Genomic DNA, 25,097 nt, shown 5'->3' on the forward strand with positions numbered 1-25,097 from the left:
CCTGTTGAGTGATTGAGACTGTCCATGCCCAAGAAAGTCTAAATGAGACTATGGTCATCTTTAGTGACAATTTCTGTTGTATTTTCTCACATTACATTCAAAAGACAGAACCAGCAAAGTAGGTAGAAGGGCGTGGCCATAGAATGAAGGGCTATTCGGTCACCTGGGGGTATTCGGCTACTGGCTGTGTTGCAGTCTAGGGTGATCCAAGATAGCCTTGGTCACATGCCCTTGGCCACAGTCTGGAAGCCAGAGGGGTAAAGTACTCAACTCTGTAAAATGCTGCTGACGTCAAGTATGACAGGGACAGAGACAGGACCACTGAATTTGTTGCTGTGGAGCTGCCTCACAACCTAGACGAGAGTAGTCTCGGGGCAGTCGGGGCCTGGAAACCCACCCGAGGAGGACCAAGGGGGAACCGGGAGGTGGAAGTGGAGAGGGTTTCTAGGTGTCTGCTTCATGGCACATGGTGGAAGGGAGCCAAGATGGGATGTGTGGCAAAGGAAACATTTTCCTTTTCGGTTTAAAGATGATAGAGATACTGGAACGTATTTTTATGCTGACAGGAGGGAGCCAGTAGAGAGGAAATTTTGATGAAGCAGGAAAGAGAATTTGGTAATTGCAAATTGAAGTTCCTGAAGCTTCACAAGGACAGGTGGGAGAACTGGTCTTTGATAGAGAAAGGGGCAACATTTCCATTGTAAAGGCAGAGTCCAGGATTGATGCAAGGTGGTGGTTCTGGCAACAGAAAGAAGAGGGCGTTCCTGACTGTGTGCTTCTGCTTTCTCAAGGAAGCCTAAGGTGAACTCGTGAAGGGGACCCTGGGGAGGGGAGTGTGGGAGGTTTGGAGAGAAAGCCAGGGAACATGGCTAGGAGACCCCTGACTAGGGACATGGTGTCAGAGTGCCAGACACTCTGTGATCTATGTCATGGCTTGCAACGAAGGACGTCCAACTTAAAAACCTTCTAATCCTTCCCTCTGACAAGAGTTTAGGTGGTGTCCATTCTTCAAAAGTGAGGAAATTTTTGCTCCGAAAGTCTCAGCAGGAGAATGAAACCCTTCATCAGCTCAAAGCCATGTCTTTTGACTTCCAGTTTGCCAAAGCGGAGGAGTACTACTATCGACGGCATCAGGCAATGACGCTGGGAGAAGCATGGAGATACACGATGGCTCCAAGGTGGGAACTTAAAATAGAGAGACAGAGACCACAAAGTGACAAAACAGGAGATACTAAAAAATGGGACTATTTAGTGTCTGAGAGGGAGCTGGACCACATAGAGAAGCACATCTACCGAGCTGAACGAGCCAGAGGCCTCCGAGACCACAAGTACCGGCTCCTCCCTCAAAGGGTTCCAAGTGAAATGGTCATCCCCAAAATACTAAGCCCAGGGAAGGAGGAGAAGACTGCAGCTGTCCAGAAAACCCATAAAACGAAGACCAAAAAGCACAGGGTGGCCTGGGCAAAGGAACAGATCAAGGGACATCAGGATCGAATGATTCGGGGGCGAGAGCTCACAGAGCAGAGAAGCGAGAGACTCCGTGCCTGGAGGGTCTCTGCTCCTGCTCCTCCTCTCCACAGGCCTGCAACACACAAGGAGGAAGAGAAAGAATTCGAACAGATCACAGCCTACCCGATTGCCCAGCCTTACCAGGAAGCGCTCATAGAAGTGACCATCCTCACGGAAAAGTCCAGAAAAGAGGAAAACGTAAAGAAGCCACTCCGACGAGAGCTCTTGAGTATGCCACCGTTTTTGAGAAGTCAACTAGAAAAAAAGGAAGTTTAAGTTATTTTATGGATGATTCTATTTCTTTCGCAGGCTGGCATCCTTTGACAACTGTCAGCGCAGTAAAATCCCATAACCCCCGAATTGTGTCTCTAAGTCTATTTGCATCAAACTTGGGGTGGGGGGAGTTAAACCAAGTGTTTGTTTCACCTCTCTGCATGATTATCCCGAAACTTAGTGACTTAAAACGACCGCTATTTTGTTGTATCTCCCAATTCCGTAAGAGGAATTCAGACAGAGCTCAGCTGGGTGATTTCTCTTCCCTGTCCTGCACTGCCAGAGCTGCTTGGGGATGATCAGGTGACAGCTGGACAAGAGGGTACAGGCCTCGTGCCCTTGGGGTGGACTAGAAAGCTGGGTTTAGCTGGTCCCAGTCCCTGTCTCCTCTCTCCATGTGGTTTCTGACCTTATTTCACTGTGACCAGGCTCCAGTGACCTGTCAGACACCACAAGATTTCTTGTGACCAAGCATCCGCAGTGCCAGAATGTCACTTCCGCCATATTCTGCTGCTCAAACAAGTCACCAAGATCAGTCCAGACTGGGGGCCAGTGGGTGGGTGGAGGGGGGGAAATAGACCCTTCCCTCAAAGAAACTTGCAGCGAGCTTTTAATCCACTACTGCAGGGCTCTGAAAAGTCCATCACACACGTCTATCCTTCTTTATCCTTTCCACTGTCTTTTATGTTAATACTACTCATAAACATGAAACAAGTATTTTTATACAAAGAAACCAACAAGTCCATAGCTCCTGGAGTGATCTCGACTGAAGAGATCTGGCTCCCTCCCTGGAAAAGTAAATACAGATCGAGGGTTTAAAAGCCTGTTGCAGGAGTGGCTGAGTGGCTCAGTTGGTTAAGCCACTGCCTTTGGCTCAGGTCATGATGCTGGAGTCCCAGGATGGAGTCCCGCATCAGGCTCCCTGCTCAGCGGGGAGTCTGCTTCTCCCTCTGACCTCTCCCCTCTCAAGCTCCCCCCCCCTCAAATAAATACATAAAATCTTTCAAAATAAATAAAAGCCTGTTGCAATTATGCTGACAACACATTGTCTTGCATTCTCCAGTGCACCTAGAATGTTATAGGATGTCAGAAGCCTAAACCCTAGCCCCGAGGGAGACCCAAGTCTCTAGGATTTAGCCCCTCAAGGAGCTTACAATCTTCTTGGAGAGAACAGAAGTCAAAGCAGCACACGCCCAGTTCTGTGCTATGAAACACTGGATGGACAATACGGACTACAGAGTAGGACAGGTTATGGGCAATGCTGGCCTGAGAATACCCACCCTGAGTAAGAAGCACTTGGGCACGGCAGTTAGGACAGGAAGGCCTGGACCCAAACTGGCCGCCGTCAGCACAGATGTAAGGCACACCTGGGCCCTGGGGTAACTCCACTGGGAAACAGGTGCAAACGTGACAAGTACAAAGAGGGTAACTGAGGTAAGAATGAGGTGCTGTTAGAACACAGAGTTCAGCAGGAAATAAAAGATTTTGGGGACGTTACGTGTGTTTGATATTTAAATGATAAACATGTATTCTTTGTTTTTTTTCCTATTCAGAAGTTTATAATTTTTTTTTTAAGTAGGCTTATGCCCAACATAGGGCTTGAACTCACCATCCCAAGATCAACCCTGAGATCAAGAGTTTGATCCAAGTGTCACGTGCTCTCCCTACTGAGCCAGCCAGGTGCGTCTCCTATTCAGAAGCTTGAAGAAAGTGGTCCCTAATCTCCCTGCCCAGAGAACTTCAGTTGATACTTTTTTTTTTTTTTTTTTGAGATTTATTTACTTGAGAGAGAGAGTGAGAGAACGCGAGCAGGGGGAGGGGCAGAGGGAGAAGCAGATTCTACTAAGGAGGGAGTGCGACTCCAGGCTCCAGCCCAGGTCCCTGGGATCATGACCTGAGCCAAAGGTAGATGCTTAACTGACTAGCCACCCAGGCACCCCAATCCTTTTTTAAAAATAATGAAAAAGGACATGGTTAGAAAACTCAAATAATTATAGAAAGGTACAAAATGCCAAGTGACACCTAGGCCACTTTGGTTTGTCAAAGGTCATCACTCTTATATTTTTCTTTTTTTTGAGGGGCAGAGAGAGAAGGAGAAGAGAATCTCAAGCAGACACCACACACAGCATGGAGCCCGACATGGGTCTCGATCTCACGACCTGCACTGAAACCAAGAGTCAGACACTCAACTGACTGAGCCACTCAGGCACCTGCTACATTTCTGACATGAGCAGAGTTTGAAGCAAGCAGAAGGCAGGCCGATGAAAGGGAAAGAGGAAGCCACCAAACACGTGTGCTTGAAAAACTGTAATGTCTAGGCCAGTGTGTGATTCCATTACTGTGAAATGTCCAGAATAGGCAACTTCTGTCAGAAGGTAGGTTATCGGTTGGGGCTAAGGGGTGAGGAGGCGGATGTGGAAGGGTGACAGAATGTTCTGGGGTATGAAAGAATGTTCTCTATCAGGCTGTGGTGGTTACAGAGCCCTGTGAGCAGACTGAGCCAACAATGAATTATTCGCTTTAAGTGGGTAAATGGCACGGAATGTGAAGTTCATCGAGATGGAAGAGAAAGCCCGAGACTTTGGGGGGGAGTTGAGCCTGGGTGGAGGCAAGGAGCCCAATCATGTAAGGCCTCCATGGGTCTGCAAGCTGAGGTCTTTCAAGCCTTGGAGGCAGTGGGGAGTCACTGAGAACTGACAAGTGGCTCTGAAGATGTGGAGGGGACACGAAGAGCAGATAGGAAGCGGGGGACACCAGACAGGAGTCTGTGGCAGAAATCTGGGCAGGGTGGAGAGAATCAAGACACCAGATGGGATATCATGACCAATTAAGTAGGGGCTATAAGGGAAAAGGGAAAAGAAATCCTAGTTTCTTTGGAGTTAATAAAGTAGTCGAAGTACCCCCGTAGGGATTAAGGGAGGACAGATTTGGGAGCTGTTTATACATAACCCAGACCCTGTGCTGCCAATAAGCCAGGGAACACAAATGCTTTTTGTGAGCATTTCAGAGTGGAGTCTTTTCAGAGTGGAGTCAAACCAATTTTGGAGAATGTTGAGGACATAGATACAGTAGGACTCGTGAAGGTAAGATGGGGAAAGGGAGCCAGGGAAAGCACCAGGCGTGAGGATGTACAGCTTTCCAGGAGTACAATTTTTTAAGATTTTATTTGAGAACGAGCGAGCAAGCAGGGGGATGGAGAGGGACAAGCAGACGACACTGAGCACAGAGCCTGATGCGGGGCTCGATCCCAGGACCCTGAGGTTGTGACCTGAACCGAAATCAAGAGTCAGACACTTAACCGACTGGGCCACCCGGGCACCCCTCCAGGAGTGGATTTTTAAGTGTCAAATGCATAGCATTTAACCCTGGGATCAAACTATTTGGGAAGGAATCCCCAATTTGGCCGAAAACAGCCTCTGGGGAATGCTGGGGAAGGAGGTGCTCCTCAGCCCAGGTTCCAGGATGGCCAGAAGGGGAGCACGCAAGTAATTCTTATTCCAGGAAGAGACAGGACAGTAACTAAAGGTCACGACAGTTGTTTTATGAGAGATAACCATGGTTGAAGGGAAAGCGCTAGGTATGGAGGGTGGCGGACACACCCGCGCACCAGGAAGGACTGGGACCCAGAGAAGGAAGATGTAGAATGCTGGAGAGTGGGAAAGGGGATGAGGGAGGGGCAAAAAAACATCAAAGCCAGGCCTGAGGGGCCAGCAAAGATGGGAAGCACGGGGGTGGGGGGTGGGGGGGGGGTGTCCACCCTGCAGGATGGTTTTCTTCTGTGGTGTGTGTGCAGACAGGACTGCCGCTGGGGACAAGTGTCCAGCCTGGCCTGGGAGACGACTGAAAGAGTTTCCTATGTCTAAATCACAGGCTGCGCCTATAAAACTGCTGATATGTGACTGTGTTTTCCTTACAAAACAATTTCATATAGTTCAACCTAAGATTTGTGGACTTGACCAGCTAATTTTACAGCTAAAGAGGCGTGAAAAGAACCATAATGCTGTACAGGCTGTAACAACCTAGCCAACAGAGTTTCAGTGGGACAGGACTGGAGAAAGGGCAGACTCTGGCATGATGGGAAAATAAAGAGTAACTACAATTATTTGTGAATATGGCAGTGAATTTCCTTTAATCAAAGACAACCATGACAAATTCATTAACTATCAAAAGCTACATTTTACTAAAAACAATCTGTCTTTTAAAAATGTTTAATCATACAATATATACAATACATGCTGCTTTCCTTTTTGGATCTCACTATCCATTTGAGTCCTAAAAAAGAGGGAAAAATAGTTGGTTAACAGTTTATAAGTGATAAAATGAATCAGAAGTTCCCATAATACATGAACTTGATATACGTTGATAGGATCTAACAACTAGTCCTTTCTCTCTGAGTAGGGGCCCATTCTACCCCCATTATATACCCTCTGTCTGTTCACTTTCCCTCCGTTATCTTGGAACAAAAGCAGCTCAGTTAATTGAGGCAAGTATTAAGAGTTTACATTAAGTATTAAACCTCAAAATTATAGAAAATCTGTGATACCAAAAAAACCCTTAATGATCTAACTCAAAAACCTCCCATTTTACAGAGAGATTTTTTTTTAAAGATTTTATTTATTTATTTTACAGACAGAGATCACAAGTAGGCAGAGAGGCAGGCAGAGAGAGAGAGGAGGAAGCAGACTCCCTGCTGAGCAGAGAGCCCGATGCGGGGCTTGATCCCAGGACCCTGGGACCATGACCTGAGCCGAAGGCAGAGGCTTTAACCCACTGAGCCACCCAGGCGCCCCTACAGAGAGATTTATAGACAAAATGAAGCTGAGTGAGATTAAGTCGAGCGTTCAGTAATTTTAAACCAAGGGGATGGAGCAAAGAGCATCCAGGTCTCCTGACTTCCACCCACAAGTAAATGCCCGATCATCACAAAGATTTCCTTCTAGCACCTTCTCCTTCATAAAAATGAAGAAGTGTTCCATAGCCTAAATCAGATTTCAGAAATGCCCATTTACTGACATTCTTCCAAGTAATTCTGTCCTAATCCTCTTTTTCTACTTCCTAGCTATAAAACAAGCACATTGAATCGGACAGTGAACACAGCTGATGGGAGGGTTCAATATTCCACTTAACCGAAGTAATCCGTAGAAGCCACGGGGCCCAGCGCTGCCTTCCTCACTGGCACACAGTTCTAAGAATAGAGCACTAGAGGGAGGTAAATCCCAGTTTCACCCGAATGCAAAAAAAAAAAAAAAGGAGGGGGTCTGGAGCACTAATTAACATTCAATACCACGGAGGAAATCTTACCTTTGCTGGTGTCAGGTGCTTAGCCTTGGCTGGCTCTGGCCTGAAGCGATCACCGGCTCTGAGATCTCAAAGGTCTTCACGATCTCCTGGCAGAGAACAAAGAACATTTGGGGACCGGTTTATAGCAAATGACGTGGGAGGCAGAACTACCCCGGGGGCAACGTGCAGAGCTTTACCTCCCAGTCCCGGTAACTCAGAGCTATGATTCCTTGATTCCTAATTTGGGTGTTTTGGTCAATTCCCTCACTTTCTTCATTAATATTAACAGGCTCTGTTTGAAAGACAAAGTTTTCAAAGGTTATCAAATTGCAAGAGGGACTCTGAACAGAAACCAATGAGAAGGAATGAACCTGTATGGAAAAGACACTTAAAGTATTACATACTTTTCAGGATTCCATGCATCACTGATGTGTTAAAGAGTTACTACGGCAGCAACTAATCCATTTGTTCCCATGAAAAAAATAACTCCCCGCAGCAGAGTTATGCGTGGCAATCATTTGAAGACCTCTGCCTATCTACCTACCAACCTCAGGGCTGAGCCCTAGTGAGTCCAAGAGAAGCTGAGAACTTGTGAACTAGCAAGCAGGGCTACGAAAGTACTCGACTCTCTACAGGGGAACCTTAGAAAAGGCTCACTGAGTCAGTGAAATTATTCAACTACGAAAGACTCTCTCAAGGAGAAGAAGGAGGTGGCATCAGGGGAAAACAGAAGGAAAGAAAGTACAACAGTAACTACGATTACAGAAATTCTCAATTAGAATTGAAGGGACTTTCTCGTTCATCTTTATGGCCACGGATATTGAGTCAAGGATACAGATGAACCCCCTGGTTTGAACAAATGACCATCTCTGCAGTACTGGTTAGCTGAGCAAGACACAGCCTTGTGAAAGTTACCTAGAATGTAAACTCGGTTCTGTTCAGAACACTGCATTTCATGAACTTGAATAACACATTTTCTCTAAAACTAATTTAACGTACTATCACTTACCTATTATCGGCAGTCGGTCTTGGTCAAGCTTTATTCTTGCAAAACCATCCTAAAACACAAACATAATTTTAGATTTAGAGTCAAAAGCCGATTTAAAAAATTAGATCCAAAACCTATAACCATTGGATTAAAAAACATCAATTAGAAAACTCCATACCCCAGAGGGCACCGGGATAGGGCAGTTGGTTAAGCCTCCGACTTGCTTTCAGCTCAGCTCATGATCTCAGGGTCATGAGACTGAACCCCACATTGGGCTCCAGACTCAGCGGGGAGACTGCTGGAGATTCTCTCCACCCCCCACTGCTCCCCACTTTTCTCTCAACAAAAAACTAAACTAAAAAGAAAAAAAGAGAACTCTGGATCCCAGACGATCAGAATGTACCATAAGAGATTACATGGATGAGACTTTACATGGGGTCCCCTCTCAGGTTCCTAAGATCTCCTAAATAAGACCGAAACAGCCTTGGCTCTTAAACAGGATTCATGCTTATTTTTGGACACTCGTCATCTTATTATGCATAACTCATTTACCACTGACAAAATACGCCTTTGTTATCATTTCTGGGAAAAAACTTTGGTCGATAAAAGATTTTTGACTGAGGTTAAAATCAAATTCATCTTCCATGAGTGGGAGTACAACCTGCTTTAAGACTAAAGAGAGTCGAAAGCAAATTTCCATAGTATATTTCTAAATAGGGGTATTCTTCTCTTTTCTTTTTTTTTTTTTTTTTGGAAACTTTACTTGGAAATAATTTCAAACTGAAAGAGCTACAAGGCTTCTGTAAAGACCTCCCATATATTTTCCCCAGCTTCACCCCCCGTTCAAGTTCTGCCATACTATTTCCCTTTCTCTACATATGTATCAGGAATTTTCATGAGAGAATAAGTGATAGATAACCTGCTCTCTTTCCTTAATACTTTGTGTATATTCCTCGACAAGAACAAGATCTTTTCTTACAAGACAACTATCAAATTTGGGAAATTCCACATTTATACCATACTGTGATCTAATCTCCATGTTCAAATTCTGTCAATTCATTCTGTAAATGATTCCTAAAATATAAAAGCAAGCATACATTTTTTTCTAAGTTTATTATGTTTAGTAATCTCTATACCCAACGTGGGGCTCAAACTCAACCCTGAGATTAAGAGTCGCACATTCCACCAACTGAGCCAGCCGGGCGCCCACAGGCATTTCAGCTGGTTTCTTCTGCCTGTGTGCCAATGCTTCGCTGCAACGGGTCTACCATACCTACCAGTCAGTACGAATACCTTTGCCAGCTCCCATCCACAGCTTTTATTATTTACCCCTCTTTTTTGAGAGAGTGAAACAGAGCAAACAAGAGAGGAGTAGAGTAGAGAGAGAATGTTACGCAGGCTCCATGCCCAGCGCAGAACCGGACACAGGGCTCGATCTCACAACCCTGAGATCATGACCTGAGCCGAAATCAAGAGATGCTTAACTGACCTAGCCACCGAGGCATCCCCATCATTTACCATTTTAAAAGCTATAAAAGAAAAAAGAGAAACAATCTTAAATCTTACCCTTATAATGAAGGAAACATGAAAGATGTTTTCCACTGTCCGGGGGAAAGAATGTGGATCAACCACAAAGTCAAAGAAGGACATAGGTGTATCAGCTACAGACAAAAGAGGAGAAAAAGATTCTTCAAAATAGGAAAGATAATTTTTGCCGATCAGTAAGACCAATATTCTCTTGTGTTAGCAGAGGAAGGAAATGGGCGCTCGACCTGTCGTGGGAGTGAAACTGATGCAGCCCTTCTGGGGAGGCAATGTGACTTATCTATTAAAAATATGTACACCCACTGATCTGACAACCCTCCTGTCCTACAGAAGTATCAGCACGTGTGCACGAAGTTGTGTACCACAATTTCCCACTGCAGCGGGTTTCCCAAGAATAAAATGCTAAAAAGAACCTAGTCGTCCACCCACTGATGGAGGATACAGCCATACGGCGGGAATCACTGAAAAGAGTAAGTGCGATCTGCACGTGTGGATACGGCCGAACGTCCATGCGGAAAACTCATGTTGCAGGAGAATGTGTATGTTATGATTAGCTTTGCAAAAAGCTAAAAAACCAACAAAAATCCCCAATTTACTTATGTGCATGGTTACATGACTGAAGGTCTGAAAGTAGACAAGCACATCGTACAGGAGGCCGCCTCTGGGGATGAAGGAACGGGTACTCAACTCTACTTTTCCCCCTTCTACGGCACCTTTTATTTTCTAACAGAAAAAAATACATCTTTTAAAAGCAAAAATTGAAAGTTACTTTGCCAGCACTCTCACACGGGATTGCTAAAGGAAAGAAGCTTCATTAAACATACATGCCAAAAAGAAAATCACAATGAATCAAACATTCCATATAACTGAAAATGCTTTTTAAAACAAAACAACTTCTCAATGCAAGAGATCCGTGTCTAACTGATAAATACAAATTGTTCTACTTTGAACTTGGTATCACACTTACGATCTTCTCGAAAATACGTCTGCAGCAATCCCAAAATTCTTTCCACTTCTTTTTCCGTTGCTTCTTGATGAGACTCTTCCATTTCATTTAACTGAAAATACAAAGTTGTTACCAAGCAGACTGACCTACTTGCCTGCGCATTCACATTTTCGGCTCCTGACATATCCAAACTCCTCTAGCTCTCTTGTTTTTTGGGGGGATTGCTAGCAGTTTTTATCCTTGTCTTAAAATTTACACTTAAGGGGCACCTGGGTGCCTCAGTGGGTTAAGCCTCTGCCTTTGGCTCAGGTCATCATCTCGGGGTGCTGGGATCGAGCCCCACATGGGGATCTCTACTCAGCGGGGAGCTTAATCTCCCCCACCCTCTACCTGCCTCTCTGCCTTCTTGTGATCTCTGTCAAATAAATAAAATCTTTAAAAAAAATGTACAGTTAAATAAAAAAAAAGATTTTCTAGTTTCAGTAACATGTTCATATTAACTTTTTAATTGAGCAATAACATTACCAAATCAACCATTTTCAGGTTGGACACAAATAGCAAAACAGACAAAGGGCAGTTAAGAACAGTGGTTCTCAACTGAGAGTGATTTTGCCTCCTGGGGACATGTGCCAGTATCTGGAGATGTTTTTGGTTGTTAACGACTGTGGGGTTGGGGGTACGGAGGCTACTGGCACCTAATGGGGAGAAGCCAAGGTTGCTACAGGGGGTCCTACAGCACACAGGACAGCCTCTCACAACAGAGAAGGACCCAGCCCCCGGTGTCGATGGTGCCGAGGTTAAGAAGCCCTGGTTTGGGAGAACTGATCCAAACTACAGACGTGGATTAAAACTAAGACAAGGGGCTAATCCAGTAAAATGTTTAAACGCTAAAATTATTTAAGTAATTATTTAAGAACCAAACCTGATTCTAGACCCCACACCTTGGGAAGATGGCCAGATTGCCTGAACATTGTATTAATGTAACCTGAGGTGTTTTTAAAAAACAAACCTGGTCAGGCATTGTCTTCTTCTCTTCTGTCGTGGGACCTTTTCTTGGACGATCGCTTCGTGGCTTTGGCACAGGGAACTCTCCTTGTATTGAACCCAACCTAATGAAAAATACGCTTTCATGTCTTTTTTTGTTTGTTTTTAAACGAACTGATTGCGCTAACCGGAAGCTGTTCCCACGGAATGGCTGAATTCAGACCTGGCTCCATTGATACTCGAACTGACATGGACCAAAACACTTGTGACTTTTTGTGACATCCTCTCTGTTCCCTTTGTGTGTCTCAAAGGACTCCTAGGATCTTTACTGAACCACAGATGCCCCCTGAACGCCTTCCTATTTTGCTCTCAACAGTAAACCAAGAAATATGCCTGTGGTCTTCCCAGCTAGCCCACTGCCTCTTTGGCAAAGCCAACTTCAGATCCGTGGGAAGGCTGAACACGTGGGGAAGGGGAACAAAAAGGGGAACAAGCCATGGGGTTCTTTCTTCCTTTGGACTCTCTAAAAAAAAAAAAAAAAAAACCCTACTGCAGACTTCAGCTATAATAATATATGTACCACGCAGAGACCAAGGCCCTGCGAGCATAGACCCGCATGGTTCCTGCCCTTGAGCAGCTCAAAGCGTGCAGTGTAGACGGACAGACCCATATCCACACACACACACACGTCCATCTCAACATAATACACTAGATCCTACAGTGCTGTGCTAGGGTGATATGCAAGTGCTCCAAGAGCATGGGGGCAGAGATCTTTCCAGATATGGGAGGGATCAGGCTGGCTCTCTGATGTTACAATAATGCCTCTGTCTGGAGAAGTTACTGGAAGCTTCCAAGTTAGGGCCTGGGAGATAGGCAAACCCTCCCAGATGGAAAAGACGGGGGAAGACTCTGCAGGCCAAAGTAAGAGCAAGTCCTAGGGCACAAAGCTGTGAGTGATTCGCTGTGCGAGATGAGGAAAGTTTAAGGCACAGCACCCCAGGCTGCATTTAGAGCCTGGGATTTAGGACAGAGCCTTGAACTCCACAGCAGAGAACAGACTTGGACCTCATCCTGTAATGTATAAGTCTGAGCTTTACGCTGTCAGGTACGCAGTGGTTCTGGGCCCCGGGATTAGCCGACGGATGCCTGGTCCCACACCTGTGCATCTCCAAAGCCTTCTCACTGAGCTACTCCCGCCCTCTGGAGCTTTGGGAGGGTCAACCGGAACAGAGAGATGCCAGGAGCTAGAGCACTTAAGGAAGAAACAACTGGGTGATTGCCCCAGAGAAAGTATCTGCTGGGGGACACAACCAGTGCCTTTGAAGGTGGCTTTACAAGAGAGAACCAGTAAGGGCTAGTCCTCGTTTCTCCAGAAGGGCTGAACTAGGAAATTAAGACAGAAGCCAAGTTGATCATGAAGATCAACTTTGCAGAAGTATAGAGCTGTATCCAAAAAAATGAGCAGGGCAGCTGGTGTGAGTGACTGAAGCGGGCTTCAAGTACAAGTAAGTCAGCGACCATCCAACGGGCAATTACAATGAATGGCACTTTACAGACATCAGTAAAATCTTGAGAGACCCTCCATAAGAGGTATCATCCGCCTATGGGATAAGATTAAAGATGACAAAACAGAGTCACACATTATGCCCCAGACCCAAAGCCTCACACACCAGAAAACAAAGGAGCCAGCAGAGCCCTGTGGTAAGAGGTTCTGGCCCACAGCCTTTCCTGCCCAAATTCAGAAGGATGAGGTTCCATCCACATCAAAATTTTATGGGCTTTTCAATCAAATTTCAGAAAAATCTCCAAAAAATGGCATCCTGATTGTCACCTTCACCCTACCAGATAGTTCTCATTCCTATAATAAAAAAGCTTAAGGTTTACAAATGGCTGGTCTGTCAGATTTTTAAAATAATCTTACAGAAAGTGGAATGTATGGGTTTTATTAAAGGTGTTTTCTGCTGTTTTGCCTGATATTTTCCAGGAGTCATAGACTATGAATTCAAAATCAGAACTATCTTCATCACGGATGAGTTCTTCAGCTTCTAGCGGATTTACACCCATATGTGTCAGCTACAAAAATGAAGGGAAACAAAAAACCCCAGTTAAGCCACAGGCAATCATTCACCACATCCAATAATCTCTATCGCTAAACTTTAAGAGGCCAGATGCAAAGAGACCACTCAGCGTTCTAACATGTTGGCTACATTTCTTATTATACAAATAATTTTATATAAATTCCAACTTTCAAAGGTAGAAATATTAGAATGAATGAATCCTTAGCCCATCAAAGTATTAGGAAAGCTGAACCAACATACAGATCTGAAATCACATCCCTAGTCAAAGGCTCCAAGACAGAACAGGGAAGTTTAGCCGGCTTTCGGGATTTTTCGTTTTTAGCCAACCTCCTAGAGACCTCTACTCAGCTTGTGTCTCGGTATATCCAGACAGCAGTGTCCTAGAGTCAGAGAATCGCTCATCTTACAACTGCCTTCCTGGGAAGAGTTGCTAGAAGTCTAATAATTCTCTTATCCCATACTATCTCACAGAAAATCAAAGTATTACATTATGAAATCATAAAATACCTACAAGTTATCAAATTAAAACAGTAATATCAAACATAAACAATAATTAAAAAGCCCTCAGGACGCTTGCCCCTATTAAAAGCAATCAAACTCTGAAGAGAGGCTTCGAGAGCCTGATCAGAGACGTAAGGTCAGCAAGCCTCCGTCCCCAACCACCAGTCCCCCCACACTACCATCCCCGTCCATTTCTGCCTGGTCAAATCTACCCATCTTTTCTTTATAGTACCTATACGTGTACTGGGAAGGGCCCTCCTGACCCAGAGATTACAGAGCTGTAATTTAGGGTTTTACACTGAATGCCTTAAGACTTCCAGAATTTACTTTGATTTGTTACGGTACACAGCTCACCTAGATAAATACTAGTAAGTTTAAAAAAGATAACCCAGCACATGGTCACTTTATTCATTCAGCTACACATGAGTGTGCATTTTCCAAACGCATTATATCTCACAATAAAAAAGTTAAAAGAGAAAATTTTTAAGTTTTAAATTTCAGTAATCTTAAACCATTTAAGGTTTTAAAAACAACAGAAAATTCATCTGCCTCCTGCCTTTACAAAAGAATTAATTTACCTGGGCCAGTCTCCTGGTACCAAGTCATTTTAATAACCATTTAATAAACATGCAGTCAGAAATGCTAGGACAGAGGTTAGCTCAGAGTGGACCCAAAAAACAGAAAACAAAAACCAAAACCAACCACAACATAGTAAAATGCAAGGTCAGCCTCATTGTCCTTTTTTGGTAAATCCACCAAGGAAAAGTGTAAACATTTTAGCTAACAACCATTCAAATAAAGGTGAATAAAACAACAAAAGATCCACAAAAAAGCAAAACCCCAAGTATATTCATAGGGTTCCAAGATATTGTCAAAGACCGATGAAATCATGCCCAACCAGGCCTAACTCCTCTCCAGCTGAGCTCTGACCACCTGCAGTGTAGGTTTTGCCCAGCCCAGGACAAAGGTCCAGGGTCACTGAGAATGAAAAAATGGCCATTTCTAAATAAAGGGAGCACCCAGAGTCTTAGAATGCTAACAGATTTTTAAACCTCTAAGCTGCCACCCTAAATTCCTCCACAGGGCTCTCCCGTCAACCTCATTGTCATCCTCATCATTTAACTTGGTGAGACCTGTTCAGAGGAATCTGAGACATACCCCCACCTCCACCCCCCGCCCCGGTCCCCCCAAAAAAGGAAAAAGGAAGTGAAATGCATTTGCATACAGATCTAAATAGAGCAGATAATTATACAATATGTGACATGGGAAGTATTTTTTATTAAGATTCTGTAGCTTTGAACTTACTAGAGTTTCAACATATCTTAACATATCAAATGAGTTCAGATCAGAACGCAGCTGCTTTGCTTTCTCTTTGCCCAAATCTGAAGCCAAAACAAGAAACTGGGCATCCAGCACGGCTTCTCTTGCTCGGGACACTATTCAGAAAAGAAGGAAAATACACATTACTATATACCCATTACTCACAGGGATTTTCCCAAAATTTCCACCTACTTACTTGACATTTCCTACCGGACAAAAGAAAAAAAAAATTTTCGAACATACCCATCTCCCTTGAAAACCTGCCTCCTCGACCCAACCCACCAAAATCCGGAGTCACAGCTGCCCAGTCCTCCTAAAAGCCACTCTCCCTCCGGGTCCTGCTCCTGTGAACTTGACAGCTCCAGTTCCACTAAGCCCCTCTCCTCTCCCACACCGGCTCTTCCCTCTGACCCCAGCAGCCCATCTCTGCCACGACTCCCACCTGTGCGGAGGTAAGTCAAAAGGGAGGCCTGCTCCGCGTAAGGCAGGGTGACTTGTTGAGGGGCAAGAGTAAATTGTCGAGGAGCCTCACTGAAGGAACAGAGCGGGCTTGGGCAGGAAGCCTAGGACCCCCGCCCCGCGAGGCAGCACAGGCCACCAGGTCAACGGTCTACAGCAAGACAGCGACTGTGAGGATGGGTGACCCGAAAACGTTTGACAGAGGAACCAGGACTCAAGATAAGCTATACAGAGAAAAAGATTTAAACAGAAGGAGATAAGGAGGGAGGGAGGCAAGGAAACTGAGGAGGAAGAGGGGAAGGGGACGGACGGGGCCTGTGGAGTTGAGAGCAGGCCTCATGGGCCCCGAGAGGGAGAAAAGTGCTGTGGGAACACCTGGAAAGGCAATCTGGGAAGGAAGCCAAGAAGAGGGGAATGGGGCAACACTCAATCCCAGAAACACCTGTGCCTGGCTCACTCCTAAAGGCCTCCTCACTTGGATCCCCCACTTCCTGAACCTGCTTCAGGCCGCTGAACTGGCTGACTCTGGGTTTTGTTTGTATACATCATTTTTCTCCCATTTTGTTTCGAGAGCGAGGCAGCGGAAGTGACCACGCTTGAGAGAGGGCAGCAGAGGCCACCGCTGGAGGCTCATTCCTGGGCTGCCCCTGGGGGCCTCGGCTACCCGCCTCCCAGCACGGATGGAGAGAAGAGCACAGACTTCTCTGTCACAGATGGCTTTGAGGCCTCCACTGAGTTAAAACCATGAATGCCAAGGATCTAGAATTCTGTTTGCTGAGCGATTCCCAAAGCCCAGTTGAGTGAATAACTTTGCCTTACAGAGTGACCCAGTCCACAGGGCAGAATCAGCCGAGGGCAAGGCGATGTGTGGCTCAAGATTAAGACCCACAGTAAAACAGCAAGGCCATGAACGAGTCCAGAGGAACCTTGAGGACACGGACTGGGAGTCCAGGAGTGAAGAGAAGACAGAGCTAAGGACAGTGGAGGAGGGACTTAACCAGGCGGAGGGGAAATGCCCCGTTCTGGAAGGATTCAAATGAGATTCAGCAAATGTAGGAGACCCACCTGGGGAATGGTGAGCACGCTGTGAGCAGAGCTAGAAAGAGACTCATTTGAGAACAGGCAGACAGAAAAACCTTAAGGGCTGTCAACAGGTGGGCCATTAGTCATACTAGGACATGACCAGACGTAAAGCTTCTGGTCCTCAAAGAGCATGAAGAATCATGTTCTAATCACCAAGTGCATCCCGGGAATACAGCAGTCAAGACCACAGACAGATAAAACAACAGTACATGCGAAGTTCTCAACCCTGATCAAGCAACAGGACCACCTGGGGTGGAGGGGGGCTTTCTGAAACAGGCCGCTGGCTGCACCCCCAGAATTTCTCATAAAGCCTTCAGGGGGCCTGGGGGGGTGCCTAAGTGCAGTAAAAGCAGTATTACCTCTACAACGAAAAAGCTTCCAGCACCAGTAAAGCACTATTCTATTACGTGGGGACTGTTTGAATAATCAAAATTATTCTAAAACTTATAATAAAAAGCTCCCATACATAAAATAACGAATTACCTCCATTAAACAGAGTGTTGGCCTCTTCAAGGACCTCTGTTAATTTGTCGCTGGCATTCAGTATATCCTCACGGTTTTCTATGTAAAAAAATACAAGGTTTGGGAAATGTGCTCCTGAAGCACGAACAAGTCCTTGACAAAGCGATCACGGATCACCGATCCGGAGTACAGCCAAGCCCGGCCCCCTGCTCCCTGGGGAGAGGGGGGCTTACTTCATATAGCTCCATCTTTTTAACCCAAGTGGCTCGGAAAGAGAAAGGTGACCGTTCCTTTAAGCAGCATGAACTTCAAAAAAGGGCCGGGCTGCCTTCAACCTTCACCCAAGGGCTCCACAGCGTCTGCAGCCTCCGAGGAGCGCTCCTAAGGGTGGTTCCCAAACTTCACAAGCCACAGAGGCCCTTTAGAGGGTCACCCGGCCGGTGGGCGGGCCACCCCGAGTTTCGGAGTGCGGAGGCCCGGGGTGCGGCCCGAGGACTGGCATTTCTGACAACTCCCCCAGGGACGGGCGGCCGCGTGCCGGACCCGCCGACAGCCCGAAAAGACGCCCAGGGCCCCCGCATCCCGCTGCCGCCGCCCCTTCCCGGCCGTCCCGGCTCCCGCGGCGCCGTCCTGCCCCTTCGGGGCCCGCGCGCCCCCGCCAAGGTCGCGCACTCGCTCCACGCAACGGCGCGGGGCGGCCTCGCGAGCCAATGGAGGCGCGGCCGGGTGGCGCGGGGTCGGCCCGGGCGCCGTTGCCCAGCCTGGAAGCGCGGGCCTGCGTCCGCCACCTGCCCCGGCGCGCGCCCCGCCTTACGTTGGACCGAGTTGATGAGCGCCCGGTACTGATGGCGGATCTGGCGGCACAGGCCGTGGTCGGTCTCCGCCTCCAGGCTCGCGGGGTCCACCATCTCGTCCCCGGAATCCGACGGCTCCGTCTCCTCCAGGCTCGGGCGCTCCGGGGCCTCCCTGCGCTCCGGCGCGGCGCCGCGGCGGGACACGGGCGACAGCGGGGACCGCGAGCGGGAGCGGGCGCGATCCCGGTGCGGGTCGCGGCCCCGGCCCCGGCCCCGGCCCTCGGACCGGCGGCCGCTGCTGTCCCCCGACATCGCGCCAATTCGCCGAGCAACTTCGGGACGGCGGAAGTTCGCGCCAGAAACTGAAACCCCTGCTCGGCGCGAGCGCCGCTCCCCGCGGAACGCGGCTCCCGGGCCCGCGCCAGCGCACAGCGACGCCTCTGGCGGGAGGCCGGCGGCGGGCGCGGCGCGGGGCGCTCCCGAGGCGCCGCGGGGCCGGGCGCGGGCCCTCCGCGCCCCGCACAGCGGCCGCACCGGGGACCCGCTGCCCGCGCCGTGCGGGAATTAGAGCCTGGCCGGGCTGGGCCCCCGAGGCCCACCGCACCGGGCCTGCGTCTTCCCGGGTGTCTTCGGCTCCCGGGACCCAGCCACGGCCGGGCGACGTCAGGGCGCGCGGAGCATGTGTGTTGGCGGAGGCCGCTGCGTTGGAGCGGGGCGCGCGCTGGGCTTGGAGACAAGAGATGTGGCTCTGGGACCTCAGTTTCCCCGAGCCCTCGCGGGGCGCCTCAGATGAGGTTCATGGGCCCCGGGCAATCCCACTCTGGATGACAGAAGAACCACAAGCAAAAATTAACGACAAAGATGGTCTTTCTCCTAGTAAACTCTGTTTACGATCCCTTCTGAATGTCTACATCCTGGCAGTTGATGTTCACAACAGGTTCTCAAACTAATATATTCTAAAAGATCCTTAACAGGGTCCAAGACAGATGGAATTATATTCAGAAGCTGCCTAAATTTCATTCTTCATATTTTGAGTTCTACTGCAGATGTTGTTTCCCAAAAGCACAAGCAAGCAAAGCCAAAAAGTGGAGACCAGGATTGTGGTAATTCACAACAGTAGGAAACGAACAGTGGTACCTGGGATGAGCAGCCATGGGAAGACCTTACTCTTTCTGGGCCTGAAGTGTCAGAGCAAAGAAGCAGTGTCACCAGAACCCGATGAAGGTTGAGGCCATGGAAAAGGGGCCACCAGACAGGAGCTGTGGTCCTAGAGACATGCAGTCATGCCAAAAGAAGAGGAAGTTCTGAGAAAAGAGGACATGAAGAGGAAGTGGGGGTAAAACACCTTGGTCTCTCTCTCTCCCGAACATGTCTTCAAACGATTTTACCTCTCATTGGCTAAGGGCAGCATGAAGTTAGAGGGCAAGAGAACCTGTGTGATACACTCCATAAATTAGTCTCTGAGCAGAGCAAGGCTAAGAAAGGTGGAGATTAATTTGATGTAAGGCTGAGGACAAATGGAAAATAACCCAAATGATGGGTGAAAGGTGTATCAGGGTCTATTTAGCTAGGTATAATAGAAACTCTACTACAAGGCCTCAGCCAAAATAGTTAGAATTTTCCTTGTGACACTGGAAGTCCAGAAGTAGACAGTCCAGGATTAGTGAGTTGGCTTAATTGTGTCAACCCAGAATGGGTGCATGTCACTGCTGCTCATAGTCCATTGGCCAGATCTGGTCACATGGCCTCAACCCCACCACAGGGGAAGATGGGAGACATATCTTCTATTTCTGTTTCCCTATCCTTTGTTCTCTACTGTCAAAGCCCCCTTTCCACCACAGAGGCCAAAAAGCAAACAAATGAACAAAACCAGATATTCACCTTCCCTCCCAGCTCCCCTTGTACCTGTGGCATGGAATATGGCGCAATCCTGACTGAAAGGACTAAGGAGAAGTCTACTGAAGGTCTTCTCAAAAACGTTTTCTCCACATTAAAAACAGACACTGAAAGGAAATGCTCCCGTGTAGTCCAAGGTTGTCCACGTGTGTTCTTCACAATGAGGCAGCCATCTTGTGGCCACATGAGGAAAAATTAACAAATGAACATTACAAGGCAGAAAGACCCCAGGTCCTTGATGACTTAGCAAAATTGCTGATCCCAAGCTGCAACAGTCCTCCCCCTGGATATCTTGTCACAAGAGGTAATAAGTGTCCTTATTGCTTAAATCACTTTTCACCGGGCGTTCTGTGATTGGCTCACAAAACAACCCAAATGATGCATTTCTTTCTTCCTTAAGCCAGTTTGGTTTAGATTTTCTATTACCAAGATATAAAGACTCCGAACGTGCAACCAGATGGATCCAGAAAGTAGGAACTGTGCCTGAAACAGGAAAGACTGATTAGCACAGTAGTCACAAACAGTAATCAGGAACAAAGCATTACAAGATGAAGGAGCAGAGACCAGTGAGGGGAGAAGAGCTGGCTGAGTAGAATCCCTCCTCCCTTCCTGGGAGATGAGCTTCTGGGTCACCCTCCTAACTAACATGATAGGACAGTGAACTAAGTTAGGACTAACCCAGAGGGGGACATCTGAAAAACAGGCCTTCATGACCACCCAGCAGAGGGGAGGGATGCAGGAGAGTTCCAGCTGGGGCTGAGGTAGAGGCAAGGAATGGCCTGGTGCATGGAGTCTCCACCACCATGTAGCTGGGCACCAGCATTCTTGCAACTCAAATGGGAAAACATGTACATTCTCGGGTGGGAAACAGTGTGTGATTGTTCTGGCGCTGGGGAAGCCAGCCAGTCACAGGGGGATCTTTCGGGTGTGATCTGATTTGATGCTAGGAATTCCGGATATGTCCAGCCACGACCCAGTTAGGTCATCTACAATGCGTTTATAGTGGCTAGTGTCGTAAAGATGTCACTTGGTGTGATTTGATATTTAGTCTATCTCTCAGGGAGATAGATCTTGGCTCTCCTCACCGGCTAGGCTCCAGGAGAAGGTTGAAGGTAGTAAAAACTTGACCCGTTAGTCCTCCCATAGTACCTGCTGTGCTAATGATTACGTGAGTCAGTGATGAAAATCTGCCCCTTTTCTGGGTGCTTCATTTGTTAATGCATGTTTATCGAGGGGTCCACTAGGTGCTAAGCCACGGGCTGGAGGCTGGACATACAGTATTGAAGACAGCCAAACAAGGGCCTACACTCGGGAAGCTGACGGCTTTTGGAGGTAGTCAGATGTCAAGCCAGTGAGACAAAGACGAATATAGAACACCTGTTGTGTTCAACGCTCAGAAGGAAAGGATTTGGAGCTAGGCAGGAATCTGACCTGGGTAGAAGAGTCAGGGCCATTGAGGGAAGTCCGGGTCATGAGATGGGAAGGAGCCCACGAGGGAAGTTGGGGGTGCAGGCGGGGAGGAGAGCAAGGGTTTGGCAACTGGGGCATCATGTGGTGTCTGGGGACTGCTTCCTTCAAGGTGGAAAATAATCACACGTGTCCGAAGAGTCTCGTGCTATGAAACGACTCAATCCTGTATACACCATATTTTGTATGGCGCTACCGGGCTCCCTGAGAATAAAGGGAATTTCTACAGGAACACAAAAGAGAGCCCAGGAGCTCGAGGTGGGAGTTCTAGACATGTGAACACTGTCCACCCAGGCCGTGGGTGCGCTCTGAGGCAGCGGGGGGGCAGAGGGCCTGAGCATCAAAAGGCCCATGACACACACTGTTCAAGCTCAAGGGCATCACGTGCCCATGAGATGCCAGGCTCTGCGAGCAAGACAGACAAGATCCCTGCTGTCGCAGGCAGGCGCCAGCTGGCAATCTTATCAGGGAGAGAGACAACAAACAAGGAATAGATAAATAATTTCAGATGGTGGCAATCTGAGGCAATTAAAAAGCATATTGTGGCAAGGAATTACCTACCAGGCAGTGAGGAGTGTGCGTGGGTTACTTGAGCTGAGGTATAGTCCGGGAAGTCTCCTCTGAAAAGCTGACATTTCAGTTAAGAAGAGGAGTCAGCCACGGGCACCAGGTATCTCAGTCGTTAAGAGTCTGCCTTTGGCTCAGGTCATGATCCCAGGATCCTGGGATCAAGCCCTGCATGGGGCTCCCTGCTCAGCAGGAAGCCTGCTTCTCGTTCTCCCTGCATGCATTCCGTCTCTCACTGTCTCTCTCTCTGTCAAATAAATTAAAAAACAAAACAAAACAGGATTCAACTATATAAATTTCATGGGATAGAACTTTCCAGATCTAGAGACTTTTCTTTTTCCCAAGACCCTCCCTTAAATCTAGAGGCTGATCCAAAAGCTTCTGAGAGGAAACAAAGCCCAGGACTGGGACATACATTCCTATTGTCAAGACCTCGGGGCCAGGTGAGCGAAGACCCCTGAGTGTGGGAAGGAAAGGGACACGTGGTTCCTAGCGCTTCCCAGTTGGAGGCAGACAAGAGAGAAAGCACCTGTTCTTCTGTGATTTGGCAGGAGAGCAGAGGGGCCGCTTGTGGTCAGATGTATAACACAAACCCAGAGAAAGGCGTCTACGCCACAAATACCACTTACCTGGGACAGGAATGGGGAGAAGAGACAGCGAGAGATTATGAAATCTGTACTGTTTCAGTGATGCGTTATTTTTATCATTTCAGATGAGATGTTTAACAAAAAATATTAATTTTTCATCTCTATTGTCAAACTATGTGCAAATTATTAATTAAACGGTGCAAATGAGTATTTTCCAGGCTCTCAAGACTTACGGGTCCAAAGGTCTAAAAGGATTGTTAGTCTCCCCACCCCACGGTCTCCTCCCTCTTTTTATGGAAAAGAGCCACAGTATATTAGTAAACAGCAACGGGCCCTTGAAACTTCTGCACCTGGAGCGGTTTCCAGTTGGCAAAACAAACAAACCAGTGTTAGCTTGGGACATTTGGGAACATGCGTAAGCCTTGAGCCTCATACGGTCTTCCAAGTCTCTCCCTCCCCTTTTCTTTCATTTCGTTAACATTAAAGAGGATTTGTGCATAAATAAAAAAGGCCTGTGAATTAAATTTTTTTCCTAATCCCACGTTAATAAGTGTTTTGATGGGATCACACCTGTTATATATTTGTCACCCCAAAACTCGACTACATGCCCTCAGTAACACTTTACACCAGTGCTTTCCAAATGTTAGTGTGCATTTGATTCACCTGGGGATGGCTGTTAAAACTGTAGATTCTGATTTAGTAGGTCTGGGAGGGAGCCTCTAATTGGCCATTTCTAATTCCCAGGTGATACCCAGGCTGCTGATCGGGGACCATACTAATACTCACACCTGCCGGAGGAACCGAGATGCAAAACAATTTAAATATGTTGACTCACTTCTGAAGGCCAGAGTGAGATTTATTATTATTATTATTATTATTGATCTATAATTCACCTGCCGTAAAATTCACACTTCTTAAGTATACGATTCAGTGGTTTTTATTATGTTCACAAGAGTGGTGCAGCTATCACCACAATCAACTTTACAGCATTTTCATCCCCTCAGGAAAAAAAACAACCCATACCTATCAGCAGTTACTCCTCACTTTCCCCAAGTCCTATGAAGGATTTAGAAGAATTTAGGCTAAGGGTAGAAATGCTGAATGCAACTTATTTTAGATATGATGGGCAGGGACATCTTCTCTGAGAAGGGGATATTTGAGATTCGACTTGATGAATCACGCAAAGATGCAGGGAAATCGTATTCTGGTCAGAGGGGAGGGCAAAGAAAAGTCTTTGAGGATAAAATGAGTCTGGCACATTCGAAACTTTAGGAAGACACGCATAGGTGGAGAGCGGTACCCAGGGGAGAGAGTGCTGGAAGGTGAGTTTGGTTTTGACTCTCATTATCAGTAATTGACGTATGTTGTTTTGTTTCTAGAAACATGTAGGGTTGGTGGTGAATTGAAGACAGCCGTGAATTCTTTGACACTCCTCCCACTGAGATAGCGGATTTCTGTCTCCTCCCCTTTAACGTGGGCCCCACGACTGTCTGACCAACAGAATACAGAAGTGACCCTGTGCTAAGTTCTGGACCGAGGCGTTAAGAGATCTGCCGCTTCTACATTCTGCTGAGTGGAACATTTACTCTTAGGACCTATTCTCCATACTGTAAAGAAGCTGAGGACAAAGGGAGAGGTGATGTGCAGGTCACAGGTAAGCTGCTAGCCTGGGTCACCCGCCAGCCATGTGCATGAGGCTTTGCGACATCCAAGCTACTGAGCCCTCAGATGGCTCTGGTTCTAGCTTTCGTGTGACTGCAGCTCCATGAGAGCCCTCCCTGCACACGAGAACCACCCAGCAGAGCCCAGCCAACCCCACAGAACCATGAGAGAGATTGTGAAGTTACTGTGCTGGGCCCTTTCGATCTGGAGCTTCACCTCCTTCAACTTTGGAAAATATTCTTATATTACTTCCTTGATAATTTCTTCCTTCCACATTTTGGTTCCATGTCTGCCTCTCTGTGAATGTGATACGGGATCTCATGGATTGATTCTCTAAGCCTGTAATATTTTTTTCATATTTTAAGTCTTTTATTAATTCTTTTTTTTTTGACATATTTTTTGTTTGCCTTCAGCCTTCTATTGAATTTTTAATTTCAGACTATGTGGGAGGTTTGGTTTTTGTTTGATTTCAGCTTCTGTCTGCTCAGTGGGCGTCAGGGGAGGATGGGACAAGGGGAAGGCACACGCTCTGCTTAGGCCTGTTTTTAATTTTCAAATATTCAACCCCAGTTTTGTTCCCTCCATTGTTCCTGGGATTTCTGTCCTGGGTCTGCAGTGCAGACTGGGTCTTGTTGGGGCTGAAATCCCACCACCTCCTTTGACCCCAGCTCTAGGCTGAGCCTCCTGTGTCCTCCA

At 47.1% G+C, this 25,097-nt stretch overlaps 1 protein-coding gene across 1 annotated transcript; it reads right to left on the reverse strand.

The window, feature by feature from the left end:
* Positions 1-5,064: 5,064 nt before the first annotated feature.
* On the reverse strand, positions 5,065-18,534 carry LOC111145313 (NSE4 homolog A, SMC5-SMC6 complex component). The gene is made up of 11 exons (XM_022500151.1): positions 18,243-18,534; positions 17,450-17,527; positions 15,410-15,540; positions 13,447-13,598; positions 11,551-11,650; positions 10,563-10,653; positions 9,617-9,711; positions 8,072-8,120; positions 7,260-7,354; positions 7,084-7,169; positions 5,065-6,054 (listed from the first exon to the last, which is right to left on the reverse strand). The coding sequence occupies exons 1-10, from the start codon at positions 18,532-18,534 to the stop codon at positions 7,095-7,097; spliced, it is 1,158 nt and encodes a 385-aa protein (XP_022355859.1). The 3' UTR covers positions 5,065-6,054; positions 7,084-7,094.
* Positions 18,535-25,097: the final 6,563 nt, after the last annotated feature.

The sequence above is a fragment of the Enhydra lutris genome, unplaced genomic scaffold, assembly GCF_002288905.1.
Source record: "Enhydra lutris kenyoni isolate GAN:26980312 unplaced genomic scaffold, ASM228890v2 scaffoldscaffold12, whole genome shotgun sequence".
Lineage (NCBI taxonomy): Eukaryota > Metazoa > Chordata > Mammalia > Carnivora > Mustelidae > Enhydra > Enhydra lutris.